Below are 21,490 nucleotides of genomic sequence, written 5' to 3' on the forward strand. Positions count from 1 at the left end.
ATTCAATGCAAACAGCCAGTTATCCTCATGGGCCCGGAGCCGGTGGGGGGGCGTCGCTGTGCAGTGACTTACTGCAGCAGCACAAACAGGCTCTTATTGGGACAGATTCAAGTCAACAGCTTTTATCGCCCTTTTAGACTTTGTTTGTAAAAGTCAGTCTGTAGATCAGAGCCCATGTTAAATAGCTCAATAGAACAGCCATCCACTCAGGGGGGATTTACAGGAATAGCTGCTAAAAAGATAATTACCATAAAAGTTTAAACAAGTAAAGCTCAACTATTTAGGCTAATGTTTATACAATCGAAAGTGATGCCAGGCAGTGAATTCACAGAAACTTGACGTTTTCATTAATTTATTTCTGCCTGTATTAAACAAATGAGATTAGTATGCTATCCAGATATTGCACTCACCACAACAAATACCTCAATCAAGGCCCAACAGTTCCCTTGATTAAAACAAGCCTTGTAGCCGAGGCCACATTACGTTTCTCAGCTATTTTTTTGCCAGTTGCAGGTTTCTAGCTCTATTTGTTACCATACAGCTGCTGGGAAAAGCCATTTAAATCCACTAGAGAAAGATTTTTATTTGAATCCGCAGAAAATTGCACAAACTCATAAATATTTCATCAGAATGTACACCCATTCTCTAATAAATCAAATTCAATGTGGAAAAAAACACCCCAACCACAACCTTGCACCAAGTTTCATGGAAAATCAGTCCAGCGATTTCTGCGTAATCCTGCTAGCTAACAAACGCAGTCAACTATTGCCTCCTTATATTGCTTCTCCCTCTGTCTGTTTGCTAGCAAGACACAAGTTAACTATATTATATTTTGTCTTTAGGCTAATTAGCTTTAAACTTGAGGCACTGGTAGCTTAGTTCCTCACCACTCAGCTCCACATAAGCAAAGAAAAACCACCACAGCTGGAACAGGAGCTGGGAGGTGGGAGGTGGGAGGTGCTGCTGGTCTGACATGACTGTGATGACTGTGTGCTCACAAGTGCACTTTCACCAGCCTCACGATTCAATTACGATTCACCAGTCAACAATTCAAAATGCAAAACAATGTATCACATCCACAATTTCCTATATTACTGCTCTTCATCGATTAATATCAGTTAATAAAATCAGTCTGACAAATATGAAAACCCTTTTTATATAGAAAGTGCTTTAAAAAGTGTTGTAGACTAAATTACTATTATAGCAAGTATGCCGTAATTTACAAAATAAGGTTATCAATTTAACAATCAGACTACAACAGTAACTTTATGACACACATTCATTCACTTTAGACTTGTGTGCTGCACCTAAGGCTTAAAAGCACAAACTCTGATTACAGCTTTTACTGTATCAAGGTGACCCCGCCTGTGACTATTGAGCTGAAGGGTTCGTGTTGGGGGGGAATTTCCTTTCCCTTTCGACAGAGCCATGCTAGCTTATCCCCCTGGTTTCTAGTCTTTATGCTAAGCTAAATTATCAATCTAATGCAAATTGTTTTATATTCAACTTATACACATGAGAGTCTTCTCATCTAACTCTTGGTCCAAATATGAATATGTATACAACATTTATAAAAAATGTATTTAAGTTTCAGCCTGTTGGAAATAATCCACCAAATCCATACTTGCACATAACATAACATACATTAAGCGTCTGCGTTCCATTACCTCATTTGCATCAGGTGAACATAAATCTCATGGGTACTGAGCCAAACAGTAACTTAAAGCATCGTAAAACAGTATAAATGTATAAAAGCTTTATTTTCTTCAATGGGCCTTGTCAGAACGTAACCAGTTATTAATCTACCGCACCTGTAGCCACATCCTGAACTATGTCATACAACCGTGATGTTGATCCCTTTGACACTTTCACTTTGAATAGATTGTATCAGATGTTTGTTTAACTGACTCATTTGACCTATTTAGTCCAGTTAAGAAACGGTAACTGAATAAAGTCAATCCAATCACGTTGGTGAGCAGAGCAGTTCATGCTGTCAAACACACATGTCACTCACCCAATTAGGACGTTTATTTACTTGTATGTGACATTTGAACTCAGAGTGCCCAGGAGTCGACTGAGGTGAAGGACGAGCTGAGCGAGAAGGTGGACAGACTGAAGGCGGAACTCGTGGTTTTCAAGAGCCTGATGACTGACGTAAGTATTTGTTCAGCGAGAGGGTGACGTCGTCCTCTAGCCGGACAAAGATGTCACATCATAAAGAAAACCTGCTGGGTTCACTCCCGCTCTTCAACACATCATGACTGATATGTGTTCCAGCAGCAGGATTAACACTGAACACACCCTTTCCTTTCCGACCTTGTTTGAATTCGGGGAAAAATATATAAATCCCCCCCCCCCAGAGACAAGCATTCATTGAAAATAGCTCCAATGGCAGCTGTAGATCAAGGGCACATCCTGTCCTGTACAGCTCTGTATTGTTCCCTGGCAACTCTGCTCTGGTGTGATATCCAGCTGTAATAAACCGCACTGGGCCCAGTCCCAGCCTGTGCTCACCCACTGATAGATATAGTCAGTTGAAGTATTTGTTTTTCAGAAAGCCATGTTGTTTATCCTGCTTATCTCCACTGTGGCATCTGCACCTTGTAGAAGTTTTCATGTTATTTTCTGTGTTTTACTTCATCCCCCAATGTGTGATTCCAGAAGCGGGTAAGTGGCACGGCTGTTGTGGACCTCTGAGGTTGTGTGGAGACATCTAAAGTTGAGTTGTAGTAGTAGTTTGACAGTGATACTGTCTGTGGTTGTGTCTGTGTCTGTGTTGACCCTCGTCTTATATTCTAGTCCTACATTCAAAGCTTCCACAAGAGGAAACAGTGTACATGAGACATTTGTCTTGTCCATATTTGCCAAAACAAATCTGATCAAAATTTTTTTACCTCCGGAAGTTGTATCCTTTCATTTGGCTGACTGGTTTTCATGTTGTAAGTATGAGTCAAAAACATCAACAAACTTAGTGGAAGGATGTTGTTCGGGTCGAGGAGGAACCCATACTGGTACGGATCCAGGAATCGTTTTTTTACTTTCTTTAACATTGCAGGATAGAGATTGTTTCAACATCTCCCCCGTTCCCTCAAGGAATAATTGATGGATCTTGATGAAATAAATCTGGCACATTAAGGGGACTGATATCTATCAGTGGGTGAAATTTGGTGCAGCTTGATTGGATTTAAGGAGACTGTTGGACCTTAGTGGAAGCATGTGCTCCACTTAGGGACATTCTAATTATAATATTGACAAAATAAAGACTCAAAAGTAAAGTTTGAGTACTGTAAACATTCTTCTTTCACCTGCAAAGCTAGTATACTGGGAAAACAGTCAATTGGAGACTTACAACACCAAGTAGAATTGGCAGAATTTGATGAAAAACCATGTTGAAAATGCAATGTCTGTACATGAAGGAAATTGCCAAAATGAATCTTACAAGCAGAGAGTGTTACTCCTTAAAGGTTTATTTTATTATAGGGTTTCTATAAATCTGAAAATGTATTTTGATAGTTTAGGGACAGTAATATGTTTAAGTTTATAGTCATAGGCTTTCATAGGCTTACACATTTGAAATCTCAAACCAAATCTGAAGAAAAACATGCCCCCTATGGCATCACTGGATTTATAACACTATAGATAAATATATGTTAGACAAACATTTAGCCACATATCACAGCCTCTGATACAGAGATGGATTAACCAACACTAACTAACTGAGAGAGGCAATATGACCAGGAATTTATTTGCTAAACATTCCAGCTGCCACAATGCATCGAGTTCACATACTGTAGTTTACACAGTGTGAGAAGGTGCACATGTATCTGTTAAATCTCTGTTTATCTAATTTATAGCAAATGTCTGACCTGGACACCAAGATCCAGGAGAAAGCCCGGCGGGTGGACATGGACATCTGCAGGCGGATCGACATCACGGCCAAACTGTGCGATGTGGCGCAGCAACGCAACTCAGAGGACATGTCCAAGATGTTCAGCGTCAGTCCGGCCCGGTCGCTCGCAGAGAAGGTGGGTGTCCGTCCGTCCGTCCATCAGCTGTGCGTCTGTCTGTCAGAGGAGCTGAAAGTAATCGAAGAAAAACGCTCTGTCAATGAAGCCAGAGCAGGAATGCATGTCTGTGAATAAACTCATCAACACATCAACATACACAGACTCATATATGCACAAACGCAGCACACACTCACACACACACACACACACACACACACACACACACACACACACACACACACACACACACACACACACACACACACACACACACACACACACACACACACACACGCACACACACACACACACACAAAGTGAAATGCTGATGGGTTATCTTCGCCGCCCACAATTCTGGCTAAAAGCCCAGTGTAAAGTATTAAGTATAAATCTGCTGTGAGTCAAGCTGGAGGATTCTATAATGTCATTTTTTGTAATGTGTCTCTGCCTTAAATGAAAGATGTGCAGATAACACTGTTTGATTTATGTGTTCTGCTGTTTGTTGCATCTCAAATCTGTCTAATCCACTTGGTTATGTCTTTGTGCTTAACCAGAGACCAGCACCATGAATTAGCTTCAGTTGGACATCGAACACACATGTTCAGTTTCTTTCCTCAATGTTTGCAGATGAATAACATATACAAAAATGTCTATGACCAAGGATTAAGGGAAAAAATTGATTAAACAACGTTGTTTTCTTTACATTTTGCCTCTGGGTTCATTGGGTTCATCTTGGATAAACAATCTAAAGAGTGTGTTGTTGTTTGTGTGTGTGTGTTGCAGGGCGCCATGGCCTGCTGCAGGAGGAAAGAGCGTAAAGCAGTGTCTGATGAGGAGAGTTCAGAGATGGATGCTGAGCCCAGCCTTTCAGAGGAGGAGGACGAGGAGGTTCCCGAGACGCTCAACATCACGGACGAAATGAAACGCATGCTCAACCAGCTGTAAGTAACACACACACACACACACACGCACACACACACAGACACACATACATCAGAAGCACCAAGAAGTCATAGCTGTGAATGAAAGTGCATGTTTTACAGCTGCATCACATCAGCACAGTAGATGAGATGGAATTGTTGTCATTATTCCTTCATCTCCCTCTAGTGTTTTTATGGAGTATTGTATCTCATATACAGAATGGTCATTTAGCAAATCTCTGCATCTATACTGTACCAGTCTCTGTTTACGCCACAGTGCTCCCTTCTTCAATAGTTTGTATGTTTGTTACAACCCTCTCTATTTGTTCCACTCTTCTCAATCATTTCTTATACCAATCCTCAACAATCGTAATCATTTCAATCAGCTGTCCGTATTGTTTCCTCTCCATCTCCTCATCCTCTTTAAAAGCACGTCTTCCTCTTTGCATGCGACCTTCTCTGTATCTGGTGGCTGTTACACTTCTCCCTTGCTCTCCTCCCTCTCTCCTCCTCTTCCTTTTCTTCTTCTTTCCGTTTCTCTGTCCTTGTCCCGCACAGACATTGTTCAGATAACTCCTTTGTTGCCAGGCGCGAGACGTTCGAAATCGACGACGAATGCGACAGCCTGACGTGGGAGGAGAACGAGGAGACTCTGCTGCTGTGGGAGGACTTCACCAACTACAACGTGCCAGCCGCCATCGCCGCAACAAACGGCGCAACAAGCAGCGGGACCAACGGCAACGGCGAAGTGGCCGATCCGGTGAGACCTCGTCTGCACTTTGGCTCCTTCAACACAGCGTAGAGGGTTTTCGAGCTCATGCAAGTCAGAGCGTAGATCATTGCTGCGTTTGCAGTGTGAGACGTCTGCTAATGCATGATGAATGAGGCTCTGTCTGTGCTCTCTCAGGACTCCCAGGATGGAAGCCTCGGCAGCCTCATCGATGAGACCGAGTCACTATTTAAGAACAGAGAGGAGGAGTACCAGGAGACCATCGGCCAGATCGAGGTACACAACCTGTGTGTGTGTGTGTGTGTGTGTGTGTGTGTGTGTGAAATAATAACCCAACAGTAATATAAATGTTGACCTTGAGTTTTTGCTGCGTCTTTCCCCAGTTCACACTTGCGCTGTGCTTTCTATAAATGGCCAAAAATATCTTAAAGAAAATATATATACTTGGGAATTATTGTTGTTTCATTTATAAAACATTACATTTTTTCTATACACAGAAATCCAAGAATGTGGCTCCTGAAATGTATTTAAGTAATGGAAATGTGTGCCAACCATTTTAATATCATTTGCCTATCACACAACTTGATGCAAGTTCACGAAAAACAACATGCACTTTTCCTTATTCCTTAAATTTCATGAAAAATTATTAGGATGGGAAATGGTTTCAACTTATATAGTTAAATCGTTTTCTTTTAGTTTGAGGAAGGTTTTTTTTAACTGTTTGAGTTGCTGGAATGTTTTGTAAAAGCTTTGTTCTACGTTTGACATCATTTCTGTGAATATCTTTTTTTTTAACGTATTCATATTATATTGAACAGTTTCATTATTATGAAACATGGCCATACTTTGTTAATGGATTCATTTAATTTACCTACAGCATCATTTCTTATATTTTTTTGTTAAAAACGTAAATAAATGCAGCCGATAATAAACATTTTTTTTTTAGCTGAAAAATACAAAATCCATAAACTAAATTAGCAGTTACCCTTCAATCTATATATTTTGTACCTTTTAGATGGAATTGGCCACGGCAAAGAGCGACATGAACCGACATCTGCACGAGTACATGGAGATGTGCAGCATGAAGCGAGGCCTGGACGTGCAGATGGAGACTTGTCGTCGGATGATCAAAGGCGGCAGGAACTCTCCCTCTGTGGCCAGCTCTGTGGCCAGCTCTGTGGCCAGCAGCGACTCAGGGAACACGGATGAGATCCAGGACGAGATCTTGGACAAGGACGCCGAGGCGGAAGTCTCCGTCAGTTGTCCCATCTCCTCCTGACCGCCGCTCGTGATCACAGGGGTTCAAAGTGTAAGGAGCTCCACCCGGCTCGAGGTGGACCAACTTAACTCTGGGCCTGTTTGACCCATTAAAGTTCAGATGGTCAGGGTCACTGATGCAGGCCCAGAACTGGTGCTTTTATACTATTTCTGTTGTTTAAGTGGTTTGGAGGAGGGGGCGTCTTTGCTTTACAAAGAGAAAAAGGGTGCATAAAGAGTCCGAGCTGTTTTCTTCCTCACTGCTGCCTCACTGAATGCTGGTCCAGAGCTTCACATCATTTTTGACGGAGAGAAAAAAAAACAAATTCTCACACGTTTTAAACTGGCTGAGAAATATTTTCTACAAATTCTTACCCAATTAAAGTCCTTTTTTTCTAAAGGAATTGAAAATAGTACATATTGTGCTTCTTGTTCGGTGAACAACGAATATATTCACACATACATACACACAAAAAAAATGCATCCATCTTTTAAATTTGAATATTTATGATTTTAGATCGCAGAAAGTCACCTCCCCTCGATTGGAAAACTGCTTTGTTTTTGTATTATTTAAGTCCCGGTCGTGTGATTTGCGATCCAGTGTGTGTCCTGCCAAGGAGTGGAGACAACGAGCGGAGACAAATGGTGTTGGAGTTCTGCTGGTTTCTGGGGGAATTCTGCAGGGTTGCCAAAGTTGACAGAGGAACGGAGCACAGCCTTTTGATGCATCAGTGCACTACTGAAGTTCTATGCAATTCAGCTGGCCTTATATTTTCAGACTGGCTTTCACCCTTCGGCGGTTCTCTTCAAATACGATTAGCCTTTTCAGCAAAGCAGGTGTTTTCTATGTATCATTTTGAGAGTTAGAGTGTGAAAAATAATCTACATTTGTTTTGTCGTGGACATCAACAGTAAAACTGGAACAGCGCCCCCTAGAGAAGGGACGAATCACGCCAATAACACCAACGCTACTTGCTACAAAAACAGTGCTGTCTCAGATTTATTTTACATGGGAAAGATTCTTCTCAGCTTGTGCAGTTTAATTTTGAGCACATAAAGACATATCATCCCAAACAAGTAAAATACTGTCGTTTTCATAAAAGAAATCAAATAAATTGAAGTTGTCAAAGCCAAACAAGGCTCTGAAACCTCATAAGCAAAGCCAAAGGACACATATATCACACAAGTATGATTGTTAGATGTCATTATTCATTGTATATCAGAGAAATATTCCTTTGATTATTTGGTGTTGTTATTATTTCCTGCTGTCCTGCAGGGGGCTCTGTTCCAGACGAGTGGCACATCCTGCTTTGTCTCTCCTGAACCGGGGCTCGACTATAGAGTCAGACTGTACATAGAGAGCTGTAGGCATGTGATCGTATACCCCAGAGGCCTTTTTGTGTTGGTATTAGTCTTTTGAAACCGTTCGAGATGTCCAGCAGTTTCTGTGCTTCCACTGGATTCGTGCAGAAACTGACCAACGCATGGGGACAGAGGGGATCTTGTATTATAATGTCTGTACAGTTTGCTGGATCCAAGATTTAAGTGCTACTTCTTTCTTGGAAGATTCACAAAAGCAGAATGTCAAAACGCAGGCCTTTTCTTATTTCAGCATGTTTCTCCGGAGGAAAAGGAGCTATGGGTCCTTTTTATTATAACTTTATTTTTTTTAACTAAATAGCTGCAATGCAGACTGTGCGCTACGTTTTTTAATCAAAAATCATATCTATTCTAATCATTGATTAATTTGTGGCAGAGAAAATGCTTTTTTCACAGATTACTCTTAGTTAACCAATGTTAATGTTGCCATATTCAGCTTTTATTATATTTTCAGGAATAGTTAACTTCTTCCAGATCTTTTGACCACAGCAGATCACCCATTATTAAAAAATGAATTTATTTTATCGGACAAGGACGAGGAACGTCGAGAACGTCACATGCATTTTGTTTGACTTGATGTAAAACCAGTCTGATCAGCAACAAAGAGCCATACTTTTGTCGTTACTGTACTTCTCAGCTGTGATATCAAACACATTATTGATTGTATGGTTGTAACATCCACAAGAAGCAGGTCTCACTAGAGCGCAAACCTCCGCCAAGGCCCAACGGTCCCCTTGTGATCAGATCCAGATTGTTATTTACATCTGCCTTAGTCCCCTTAACATGCCAGATTCTTTAAATCAAGATCCATGAATTATTCTGCCCCTGATCTGGATCCACACCGATATTAAATGGGTTCTTCCCTGACTCATGCCACGTCCCACCACCACGTTTCGTGTAAATCCGTCCAGAAGTTCTTGCTCAAAAACAAACAGACATGGGTGAAAACCTGACGTCCTTGGCGGAGGTATCAACACACTACGCTTGTCTCTCACTTCACTCAGAGCGTCACACTAACCAGCCAACCAAAGCAAACATGTACAGTAACATACGACAAAGATGTAAATCAAGCTATAGAATCCTACTAACTCAGTCTCAGTGTTTGTACAGCCCTGCCACACACACGTTAGTTTGCCGACATCTCCATGAAAAACGTGTTGTCGTGTTCCAGAATCACTAACTCTTGCAGACTATCAGACATGTTGGTGTATTATCTCCACTGTTCCATCACTTGAAGCAGGTCACATCCCAGCTGTGTTATTTAAAGATACTGTAGCACTCCTCCTTGCTGAATGTAGCTTCACTGGAGGCCTCCTCTAAAGACCTTACAGGTAAACGCTGAGAAAATGTAGCCGTTTCAATCCAGGGATATTTGGTGCGCTGTTACTTTAACGGAGACCTTGGTATGTGTTGCTTTACTAAACGGGTTCTTACCAACTTACAGTATGTGACCTAGGTGTATGTAAAGTAGATCCTGGTGGATGTGAATGTTTCCTACTCAAATGGTTTTATACTAGTGGGTTTTATCAGTGTTGATCTGGGATTAAATGGTTGTGTTGACATATGGTTTCACGTGTTTATTTGCATAACATGTTTGTCGTCATTATTGCCTTGACTTTTGATTCCATAAACATAATGGGGAGATGAAAAAAAAAAAGGTGCAGCAATACTCGTGGCCATATTTGGGTAAAAATCTACAGACGTATTTCAGATACTGGTCTTTGTTTTTCATTTGCATCACAGGTTGATCCACGTAAGAGGTTAATTTAAATGGATTTCTTTTCTTGTTTTTTGGGGGTTTAAACTACTGATACTATGTATTCATGTTGGTCCGGGACAGATCGTTTCAAAGTGATGAATGTACTCAGTTGATATTGGGAATAAAGGAAATAAAATGGTGGATTGGATAAAAATCAAGATGAATCAGCTTCTTTTCTCATAGCTCACATTCATTATATTCTTCTCTTATCTAAGGATTTAAAGGTGACGTGTTTAGTTCACTTAATTTTACACATGAAAGCCAGTTTATTCATCGTTAATATCGTAGTTTTGAAAAAAAAATTACCATCTTGTCATAAAAATTTTCTGCTAACTTGTTTTGTGAGAAAATTAATCTGTTTTTAAGAGCCGATTTAATTGAACAATGGATCAGTATTTTCTACTACTTTCTTTTCAGTTAATTCTACAGTAGATGAACTGCACTCATGCATTAACCTGATCATAAGAAAAATTTAATAATGAAATAATGTATAAAAAAGGAAGAACTTGGATAAGTAATATTAAGAATACTTTAAGTGTTGTTCTTTTGTTTAAATGGTACTAATTTGACTTATTTTAACCACTGTGAAAAAACTGAATTGTCTTAACAAATCTCATGCAATCTATTTATTATCTGTCTGACAAAGCACAAAACATATTTAAAAGATGACAGCAAGAGTTTTCAAACAGAAATGCATTTTCCAGCAATTTAATGAGACAAACAATCAAAAATATTAAAAACAGACATAAGAATGATAAAAGTATTACAATGTTTAAATGTATTAAAAGCTTTTGTTCACAAATTAATAGGATATATTTAGTCATTTACATACAAACTTAACATTTTTAAATCAGAGTCTTTTTTAATCCTCAAATTTCTCCAACTTGATTTAATGAAAATTCTGCGGAGAAAATCTTCTAGTCATTTTGAAAGAAGTTGAATAAATAAGACATGTCATACTGTCATACTTGTTATTCGATGTACATTTCTAGATCTTCTCCTTCATCTCTCCAGCTCGAGAAACACTATTCTTTTGGCCAACTCCTTCTCACCGTACCTCTCCTGCAGCTGCTGGCGGACCACAGGATCAGCGGAGCTCAACAGATCGTCATCAGAGCGAATCCACACGGGTCCATGAATGGTGGACGGATTCAAAAGCAGATCCAGCGCAGCAGAGAAATCTCCACTGGTCCTCAACAGAGCTTTGGTCACATTAACTATGTCCTAGAAGACAAAGCATTTGTGGAGGTTAGAAAGTATTTCAAACAGACAAACAGAGTAGGAACCAATAATATGAATGAGTTATTGGCAATAGATTTCAGTCTGAACTTGTTTCATGGCTTTATTTCTATGAATCCAAAAATAAAGAGTAAATAATACAAAATAAATGCAGTAAGACTTGTTCAGCTGATCTATAGGAGGCCGTCTATCTTTTAGAAAAACACAAATATAATTAAGTCTAACTCACACTGCGAAAACAAATGGAACACTCACCTGATTTGTCTGGTTCATAAGAGCGCTGAGTTGCTTCATGTCTTCCTCTAACTGGATCTGAGTCAGCGATGGTGCAGTGTCTTTCCTCACTAGTGGCTGTGGTTTGGACAGAGCTGTCGCATTGTCACCAGTGAGGGGCTGGGACTCTTCTTCTTGAGATTCACTGTCAAATATGAAAAGGTGGGCCCTGGAGGCTGCATGCAAAGCCTTTGTGGCTGCAGGACCAGAAGCTGAAGGACCAGAAGCTGAAGGACCAGAAGCTGAAGGATCAGAAGCTGAAGGACCAGAAGCTGCAGGATCAGAAGCTGCAGTACCAGAAGCTGCAGGATCAGAAGCTGGAGGATCAGAAGCTGGAGGACCAGAAGCTGCAGGATCAGAAGCTGCAGTAGCAGAAGCTGAAGGATCAGAAGTTGCAGGATCAGAAGCTGGAGGATCAGAAGCTGGAGGACCAGAAGCTGAAGGATCAGAAGTTGCAGGATCAGAAGCTGGAGGATCAGAAGCTGGAGGACCAGAAGCTACAGGACCGGAAGCTGCAGGATCAGAAGCTGCAGGACCAGAAGCTTCAGGTTCAGAAGCTGCAGGACCGGAAGCTGCAGGACCAGAAGCTGCGGCACCAGAAGCTGCAGGACCAGAAGCTGCTGGATCGGAAGCTGCAGCACCAGAAGCTGAAGGGTCAGAAGCTGCAGGACCAGGTTCAGGGCGGCCCTTCTCTGGTGCACTGTAACTGCTGACCGCCTGGGTCTGTTGAGCCTCCTCCTGGAGGGCTGCAGTAGGTCGGGACTGTACAGAGACCAGGTCTGCAGTCGTGTCTGAGGACTGAAGACGTGGTTCTGCTGATGTGGTCGGTATCGCTGCTTTTACAAGTGGGTTATGGAGATCTGCAGCTTCATCCTCAGAAGACTAAGAGACAGCAACAAAACAATGTCAAGTATAAAGAACAACTTCTGATTCTGTCACAACAAACTAGTTTAGGTCTGTGACTCATCATTTGTGTTTAACCCCATAGAAAAGATTTGTAGCTGGATGAGAACAGACTGAGCGAAGATACAAAAGATATTAGCAACTATTCCTGATATTAACATTCGACGACCATAGCAATATTAAAGAAATTTTTGTTTTATGATTGTTTATGTAATTTCTCAGCAAAGTAATAACATTCCCTTGTTTCAACCTCTCAGTTGTGTGTGTCTGCTTCTTTCAGACACAAACAAAAAGGCTCAAAAGAATATTTTGACCTCTCACTTCATTAAGTGGCGTTTTTATGTACATAGAAAAGAATAAGATCAAGACAATTCACTCCTGCTCTCTGGACAAAACTCCCCAATGACCTGCCATCTCTCAGAAATTCAAAACCAAACTGTGAAGGATTCTGATCACTTATTGCATGTAGATATCTATGGGATGGATCTTTTTTGTTTTTACTGTGCTTGGGTGTATGTGTATTTGCATAGCTATTTATATATTATTTGTAATGTCATGCTGACTGGAGAAGAAGTCTTGCCTCGACATAAGGTCACAAAGGGAGGTGCTGTGTTGTGTAGTCGTACCTCACTTTCATCTTCAAACTCCTTTGTAGCCAACTCCAGAATCCCAAACTTCCTCTTCCCTTTTCCCTTCTCTGCTTTCTCCAACGAGTTTGACTCTTCCTCTGAGGAACATGGTGGAGAAGAGATCATACAATCAGCATGACTGGACATTTTATTAAAACTCTATTGTTTAAAATCTAGTATTAAATGAGTCAACAAATGAAAACCTGGTTGTGGCGTTTCAGCGATGACAGTTTCTACACTCTCCAATTCTTCACTCTCTGCCTCTGCTGCCGAACTCAGTTTTCTGACTCTCTTTGAAGGCGGTGAGTCTGTTGATGTTTTCTTTGCAGACTTAGGAGAGGACAGTTTCTCAGCCGAATAGGAAGATTTGAGTTTTTTGCCGTAAGGTTCATGCGGTGATGACGCCTCCAGCTGCCTGCGCATTGATCGACGCTGTGGTCTTTGTTCCTGCTTCTCTTTCTTTTTCTGGGGGGTTATAGAGCTGGATGGGGAGTCCTCTGGCACATTTTCTTTCTGTGGAGAGTTGGTTGCTTGTGTCTCTGCTGCTTCTGGTTCTGTGCCATCAGCTGGAATAGGGGCCTCTTCCTGTGGATCCACACGAGGCTCCTCGGGCTGAGAGACGTTCGATGTTTCAGCGTCGACATTTTCAGGTTGTGAGCTTGCAGCTGCGGGCTGATCATCCATCTGCAGGAACACCAAAACTAATTATCAAATCACTTATAAACAGTATGTCATTAGATCTTTGCGTTTAATACCAAAACATCATACAGGGTGCACTTTATCTGTGGTGTTAGAAACAATAAGCTCTGGTTCCTCCTGAATCTGTGTTAGATCTGTCTGAAGAGTTTCTGGCTGTGGCGAATGTGTCTGAGGAGAAGCAGCATTTTCACTAGAAGATTTTGGAACTTATGTCTCTTATCAACAGTGAAGAAGTTGCAGGCTACATATTTATAAACACTACAAACTATACCGCGTTCCACATTATTATGCAAATTGGATATAAGGGTCAAAAACATTCATTTTTTAGTTTTTGAATTAGACTCATGGATGGTATTGTGTCTCAGGGCTATTTGGATGATGAAATCAATCTCAGACACCTGTGATAATTAGTTTGCCAGGTGAGCCCAATCAAAGGTGGATATGAAAAGGTATAAAAACAATATTCCCAGATTTCCTGAAGCTCTCCAGCGTAGTTGACGAGTGGTCTGGGTTTCCTGAAGTGAGCGTGTTTGTGTGTCTGTGTGTGTTTGTGTGTAAGGCCACAACCACATTAATAATGTGGAAGGATGTTCCACATTATTAAGCAAGCTACATGTTTCAGGCAAAATGGGGAAGAAAAAGGATCTCTCTGCTGCTGAAAAGCAGCAAATAGTGCAATTCCTTGGTCAAGGTATCACAACATTGGATATTTCCAAAAGAATTGCGCGTGATCATCGGACGGTGAAGAAATTTGTCACTGATTCACAGCACAAGCGGGTTTGTTCAGACAAAGGCAAAATAAGGAAGATTTCTGCCAAACAAATTCGTAGGGTTAAGAGAGCAGCCACTAAAATGCCATTGAATAGCAGCAAACAGGTGTTTGAAGCCGCTGGTGCCTCTGGAGTCTCGCGAACTTCAAGATGAAGGATGCTCAAGAGGTTTGCAAGTTTCTTAAACCTGTTATTCGTTCCTCTAAACCAAGCTCACAAGCAAAAAAGGTTGCAGTGGGCTCAGGACTACATGAAGACTAAGTTCCAAACTGTTTTGTTTACGGATGAGTGCCGTGCAACCCTTGATGGTCCTGATGGATGGAGTAGAGGATGGTTGGTGAATGGCCACCATGTCCCAACAAGGCTGAGACGTCAAATACGAGGTGGCGGAGTCATGTTTTGGGCCGGAATCATGGGGAGAGAGCTGGTCGGCCCCTTCAGGGTCCCTGACGGTGTGAAAATGACCACGGCAAAGTACGTAGAGTTTCTGACTGACCACTTTCTTCCGTGGTACAAAAAGAAGAACCGTGCCTTCCGAAGCAAAATCATATTCATGCATGACAATGCACCATCTCATGCTGCAAAGAATACCTCTGGGGCATTGGCTGCTATGGGCATAAAAGGAGAGAAACTCATGGTGTGGCCCCCATCTTCCCCTGACCTTAACCCTATTGAGAACCTTTGGAGCATCCTCAAGCAAAATATCTATGTGGGTGGAAGGCAGTTCACATCCAAGAAGGTGCTCTGGGAGGCTATTATGGCATCCTGCAAAGACATTAAAGCAGAAACTATCAAAGAACTCACAAGTTCAATGGATGCAAGAATTGTGAAGGTGATATCAAAGAAGGGGTCCTATGTTGACATGTAACTTGACCTGTTAAGATGTTTTTGATTCAAACTTTTTTTGATTTCAGTAAATATGACGTCTTAATGCTGCAAATTCAACAAATGACAATTTTTAGTTCTTTACAACCTATAAAATATCTTGAAACTCTGCATAATAATTTGGAACACTGCATTTTGAGTTTTTTATTTTTGAAAAAAATACTGTTATCATTGGGAGGTTTGTTCAATAAAATTTGAATTATACTCTAACAGTTGATGACTTGAAAAATATACTGACTGGCTGTGCATTACTATTTAGGAAAATATGAGCAAAGTGTAATCTGCATAATAATGTGGAACGCGGTGTATGAGGTGGTCTGCAGGATCGTCAGTAGAAAGTATGTGAAAAGGGGCTGTTTGAATACACTCTTTATATCTTCATGTTTGTTATAATAATACAATTTCGGGTGTACAATAGATTTATTAAAATGTGCTGCCATCTAGTGGTTGTATCAAAAAATACACTCCTCCGACAGCTTCTGCAGCATCACCCATAGTTAATCCGATGCTGAAAGGAAATTCAGGAACATTGCAATATTTGAAAATGTGATGTGGCAGTTCAAAGCTTTACACACAAGATGACATTTATCATATCTTAACAGCCCCAATCTAAAACACAAAGACGACCTGGATGAAATTAAGGAATATTTAATATTTATCCCTGCGCTTCTTTTCTTTCTTTTCTTAGACCGTCGTACTGTTTGTATTGTTTTGTTTTGTGATGTGTATTCTATGTAAGCACACTGAGAGCCACTTTACCATGTCAAATTCCTTGTTTGTGCAAACTTATTTGGCCAATAAAACCTTATTCTGAAACCCCAAGAATATGTGATTAAAAAATAACACCACCTTTTTCCCTCTACTATTAATTGATTGCTGGCCACTACTGACACCTATGCTATATTGAAATATGTAAACTTAAGATTACACCCATCAACATTCATTTGCATCAGTACACAAAAGACAATGGATTTAGACAATACCCCCCCGACAGTGACATCTGACAATATACAACGAGAGCTGCTGTAGATGAATTGGACTCCATGCAGGGACCGACCTGAACCTAACTCTGAAAAAAACATGTGATGTGTAGAAACAGGTGACACCCACTTTCAGGAAAGTTACCTTGGTCTCTTCCTCTGTAGTTCTCTCCTCCTCAGCTTCAGACAACTTCTGGGCCAATTGGACCCTAAAGCGATACTTCATCGACTGCCAGCTGTGACTGGTCACACTCTGCTTCTGCATCTCCTGCCAGAGCCGGTTTCCCCCCGTCTCGCTCCTGTGTTTCCTGACATAACTCAAAATGGCTGCATCTTCGTCAGCGGAATAGGGAGCCCTGCCTACTTATAATGACACAAGGTATGTAACACAAGTCAGTCAAACACAAACTGAATTACACTTACTCCTAATGTGACAACAAATCGTACAGGTAATACAAAAGCCGTCTACACATTACAATACAGAATGGTTTTATGTGTTCATATTGTACCACCTGTGAGAACAGAAGAACCCTCTTTCTTGACGCGTCTAGCAGAATGTCTCGGGATGTCTTCAGGATTTAACCTGTAGTCCTCAACGTTTAGATGTTTACCCTTCTCGATACAGTCATAAATGTAACTGATGGTCACATACCTGAGGGAAAAAACGACAGCAACCTCATTTCCTACTGTGTTTCAATTTCTTTTAGTTTGTTATAACTAATTAAAACACTGTATTCTTTCCTTTAAACATTTTCTACCAGCATCCCAGTCCAGCACCTACCAGTGAGCAGCAGTTTCAGGAATAGCGCCTCGATCATCTTTGTCAATCAGCAGGATGGCTCCTGGCTGCTGGACACTGCACATCATCCCTCCTCCAGATGTGATGAGCGGCTGCAGCTTGCGTTTGACGGGACCCGGTCGTAGGAAGAAAGACATGGGTTCACCGTCCGCGGTCAAGAAGAGTCCGGGGGACATATTAGATTTGGCAACATCCTGCTGCTTGGACGGCATGGTCACGTGTCTCCTGGTGGAAGAGATGAAATTCACATACAGAACTTAATACATGTTAATGTTAAGCCTTTTCATGCCATGTGTCTAGTTCTTTGAGAGTGAGGGACTGAATACTTAATAATAATAACTAATATTAAAATATTAACATAACAGATGAATTGATAATCTATTCAGCCTCTTTCTTATAAGTAAATGGCAAATATTAGATGCCTCCACCATATTAGACGTGATGACATTCCTCTTTCCTTGGCTGACAATTTAAGTTATGTGTCAACCTAAACAAGACATTTGACATATTGTGAATGTTTCACTATTTCAGGATGTTATACATAGAAAATTGTAAATTGCTATATATAAGAAACAGATTGATCGTAGATGAAAACATTTGTTACTTGGAATCTTCCATAGCCAGTTCATTGACAGTTTGCTGCTCTAGTTATTTTTTAGCTTTGGTCTACGAGTTACAGATTAAAGTCATTGATATACACAACATTATAAATATTTATAAAATATATATAAAATAAACTACCTGACAGAATATACAAGCAGAGCTGAAGTGAGGATTGATTGAAAATGATTTTGGTGACTTTTACGTCAATCTCCTTTAATGAATACAAACTGTTGATGGTTCCAATCTCTCAAATACATGTATTTACTATGTTTTCTTTCACTTATTTTAATATTTTTGTTTGTATCTTTAATCACTTGGACAAAACAAGCTTCTATTTGGGTGCAAATTGGAAACATGCATCACAGATTTCAGAATGTATTTAATTTTTGGAAAATCAGTCCTCAAGATATTAAATCAATTGAGAAAATAATTAGTAGATTAATCCATGATGGAAAGCATCATAAGTTTCAGGGCTATTACAGTAAAATCCTGCTTTTACAATGCATGACTAATAATAGTCTAATGTTATAATGTGTCGCGGTAAAATCGTATAAAAATGCCTTTGTCCAAATATACTTAATTTGAGCTAAACAACTTTTTCCTGGGTCGAACATTTACTTTTAACAGAGTAGTTATGGAAGTTAAGGCTCTTCTGACACTGACTTGTACTTAGCTAACAAGTAGCTCGTCTGCTTCTTTAGCTTCAACGTATCCAGACTACAGACAGATATTCAGCATGATGAACTGATGCTGTGTTTATATAGAAAACGACAATTTGACTAGATACTGAATTAGAAGTTTACCGTGAGATTTCCCGCCGCGATAGAAACCAAAACACAGTCCACTTCCGTGTTTCTCTTCTTCGTTGACTTGTTTCCTGTCAGTGTGTCATTACTGCCCCCTCTGTTCGCCTATGAAATAACATCACAAAAATACACATTATACTATATTTTGCTCTTATTCAATTGATAGGTAGTTGTGAGGTCGCTTCAGCTCAGAGAAAAATTACAGACGTGGAATTGAACACACAAACCGAATAGATGATACATTAGATGTGATTGTTGTAATGTATCATCCATTCTGATCAGCTGATTGTCCTCTTGAAGCTGCTGCAACTCCTGCTCTGATTTCAAGCTTTACTCTGTCCAGGGCCTGTCTTCCTCTCTGTCTGGAGGTTACATGTTCTCAAACCATATATGAAAATTATATATATGTACCATACAATATGTAGTCCAACTTATTCCATCTCAACACATATGTTGTGGTTACAGTTGAGTTGGGTTTCTTGCGTTCATCAGTTCTTCAATGCACCAAAAGCTTACAATAAAAAAAATCAAATCATTTCACATATACTATTTCAATACAATTACCCCTTAAAGGCCAAACCCAATTGATGACATGTTCACTCCTTAAATTCTAACTTGTAGAAGTTGTGTATTTATGAAATACAAAAACACATATTTATCTCTGCTGGTTCATGGTTGAGGTTTGGTCAGGAGGTGAAGGGAAGGAATTGGGCTGGCCTGTTTACCGTGACACCTCGCTGCCCTCACCTCCCTCACAGCCTTGACAGCTTCATTATTGTTATTGGCCTCTATTCTTCTCTCCTTCTGCTGCTCAACCAGCTGAAACAATACAAACAGCCACTGAGGTGTTGCAACAAAATCAATATATGTTTGTGGACAATCTCTAAATATTAGATACAGTCACTCCTGCAAGCTGATGATGATCCATCCTTCACTTGAACCTCGATCCTGAAACAATCCACATACTCCCGAACCATCGTCACACAAAAGAGCTGATCTGTTGAGTAAATATCAGATTTTTGTTTTCTTTTTCAGGGAAAAATGTTCAATCGTGGAAAGGGTGCCTGGTCGGGTCAACAAACCATAACACAGTATAACATGGTTTGGTTCAGACAGAGGAAAGTCCCCTTGTGGTGAAATTGGGTGCTTGTCTGAGCCGGCAGAGGGCAGCCCTGTGCAACTAAAGTCAACACCAGAGCTGTCAGTCAAACAATATCCTAAATACTGATCAGTGCAGAAGAATGGAATCATATTCTTACTGTGTCTGAAATTAAGTTCATTGTATCAAATACCTTTAAACATCCATCAGGAAGAATCAGCATTTGGAAACAAGTCGAGGAAACAGATCAAATCTCTAACAGGTGAATACACATCAGTACAAAGACATCTCACAGTACGAATCCTTAGCTCCTGTTGGAATTTATCAACTGAATCTTCTCAGGGTAACAGTTTGAGTCTCCAGTGTCGTGTCACCTTGGTACTGGCAACTTTCCTGTCGATGTGGTAAATAAACAGTGGATCTGTAGGTGAACTGATTAGTTGGTGAAACACAGCAAAGCTTCACCTTCGCTTTTGTGTCATGTGAAGCAGTGTCAAGCTCTCCCCGAAGAAATTTTGCAAAATTAAGCCACATTTCTCAACTTCGCTTAAATTTGGACAGACTAATATTATTTTCCACAAATAGATACCAGTTTGGCATTTGGAGAAATATGCTTATTTACTTTCTTGAGAGTTATGATTAGTTTGGCTGCCTGTTCTTTAAATATGGGCTTGGAGTTAGCCTAGCTTAGCATAAATACAGGAAACATGGAGATACAGCTCTGTACAAAGTCAAGAGTTGCCTACAACATATCTCACCACGTAACACATTTTCTCATTAGTTTCATTAATGCCGGACACAACTAGCTCTTTCCCTGTTGCTGGCTGCTAAGAGAGAGATAGTTGTGTCAATCCATCAAACAATCTGCAATAAAGTCGGATTTTATAAATATTTTATCCATTGAGGATTTTATAAACAACCACATTATAGTTCGGTTTATTCTTTAAAATATGTGAGAATTGAAAATATTGTGGGTTTGTTTTAACCACATCTGAATAAGAACTGAGGGTCTACATCAGTCCTTTCTGTAGACCAGACAAATTGAGGAATGATGCAGAGTATGTTTCACCAGCAGCGGCCTCGTCTGAGTCATCGCAGATCGCGTCATCCACAACATTGCATCAACTTTCCACTCAGGTTTCAATCAATCATATTCAAGTGCAAGTTAATCAGTGAATCACGAGGAAAAAATCCACCTGATCCACCCTGTAGGTTCAAATCTAAGATGCACAGCGTCAGAAAAATTTTGTGGGCGGAAGAACACACGTGAGAATTTTCCCCAGTGTTGCAACTGAATCAAAACCCGTCACGTTAAGATGAGGCAATGGATTCATGTTGGACTGATAATCCACAAATCCAAATGTCTTTATTTGATTTTTTAATCCAAAAAATAATTTTAAAAAGAGAAAGCCATTATAACTTAAAAGGAACAGAGATCTTTAAAATTAAAAACGAGATTCAGAATAAAATTGATGGAATGTTGCATTACAGTGAAAGGAATCAATTTATGGAAGAATCTCAACTAAGAAACCAAATAATCTAAAACATTATTTGAAAAACAAAACATGTAAAACCATTATGTTGATGAATTACAATGATACGTGTTATTTAAACTTTAAATGGTATAAAATGAATTGTAACTTTAGGAACGGAGGGATGTGAGGGGCTGTGTTGGCCTTCAGCTATTTAAATGTTTTATTTTATTGAATTATTTGCTTAGTTAATTAATGCATTGTGAAAGAGGGCAGATTA

General features: G+C 40.1%; 2 protein-coding genes across 2 annotated transcripts in view; one reads left to right on the top strand and one right to left on the bottom strand.

The window, feature by feature from the left end:
- iffo2b (intermediate filament family orphan 2b) overlaps positions 1-10,207 on the top strand; it is a 28,051-nt gene extending 17,844 nt beyond the window's left edge. Inside the window, exons 3-8 of the mRNA XM_061069248.1 lie at positions 2,059-2,154; positions 3,855-4,025; positions 4,791-4,948; positions 5,516-5,687; positions 5,835-5,933; positions 6,673-10,207. Of these exons, the coding sequence (XP_060925231.1) occupies positions 2,059-2,154; positions 3,855-4,025; positions 4,791-4,948; positions 5,516-5,687; positions 5,835-5,933; positions 6,673-6,936 (960 nt within the window). The 3' untranslated portion in view covers positions 6,937-10,207. The remainder of the gene's footprint in view (positions 1-2,058; positions 2,155-3,854; positions 4,026-4,790; positions 4,949-5,515; positions 5,688-5,834; positions 5,934-6,672) is intronic.
- A 662-nt stretch (positions 10,208-10,869) lies between these two features.
- terf2ip (telomeric repeat binding factor 2, interacting protein) lies at positions 10,870-18,689 on the bottom strand. Its single transcript, XM_061070201.1, has 8 exons — positions 18,637-18,689; positions 17,213-17,455; positions 16,944-17,083; positions 16,577-16,791; positions 13,301-13,781; positions 13,095-13,195; positions 11,548-12,447; positions 10,870-11,277 (listed from the first exon to the last, which is right to left on the bottom strand). The coding sequence occupies exons 2-8, from the start codon at positions 17,440-17,442 to the stop codon at positions 11,056-11,058; spliced, it is 2,289 nt and encodes a 762-aa protein (XP_060926184.1). The 5' UTR covers positions 17,443-17,455; positions 18,637-18,689; the 3' UTR covers positions 10,870-11,055.
- Between the last annotated feature and the right edge of the window lie 2,801 nt (positions 18,690-21,490).

This window comes from Limanda limanda, chromosome 4, assembly GCF_963576545.1.
Source record: "Limanda limanda chromosome 4, fLimLim1.1, whole genome shotgun sequence".
NCBI classification, from domain to species: domain Eukaryota; kingdom Metazoa; phylum Chordata; class Actinopteri; order Pleuronectiformes; family Pleuronectidae; genus Limanda; species Limanda limanda.

Coding starts and splice junctions, on each gene's coding strand:
- terf2ip (XM_061070201.1), bottom strand. CDS start 17,442: ATGCCGTCCAAGCAGCAGGATGTTGCCAAATCTAATATGTCCCCCGGA. Junction 16,792..16,943: donor GGGTTCTTCTGTTCTCACAG/GTGGTACAATAT, acceptor CATTATAAGTAG/GCAGGGCTCCCTATTCCGCT. Junction 13,782..16,576: donor CTACAGAGGAAGAGACCAAG/GTAACTTTCCTG, acceptor GTGTTCCTGCAG/ATGGATGATCAGCCCGCAGC.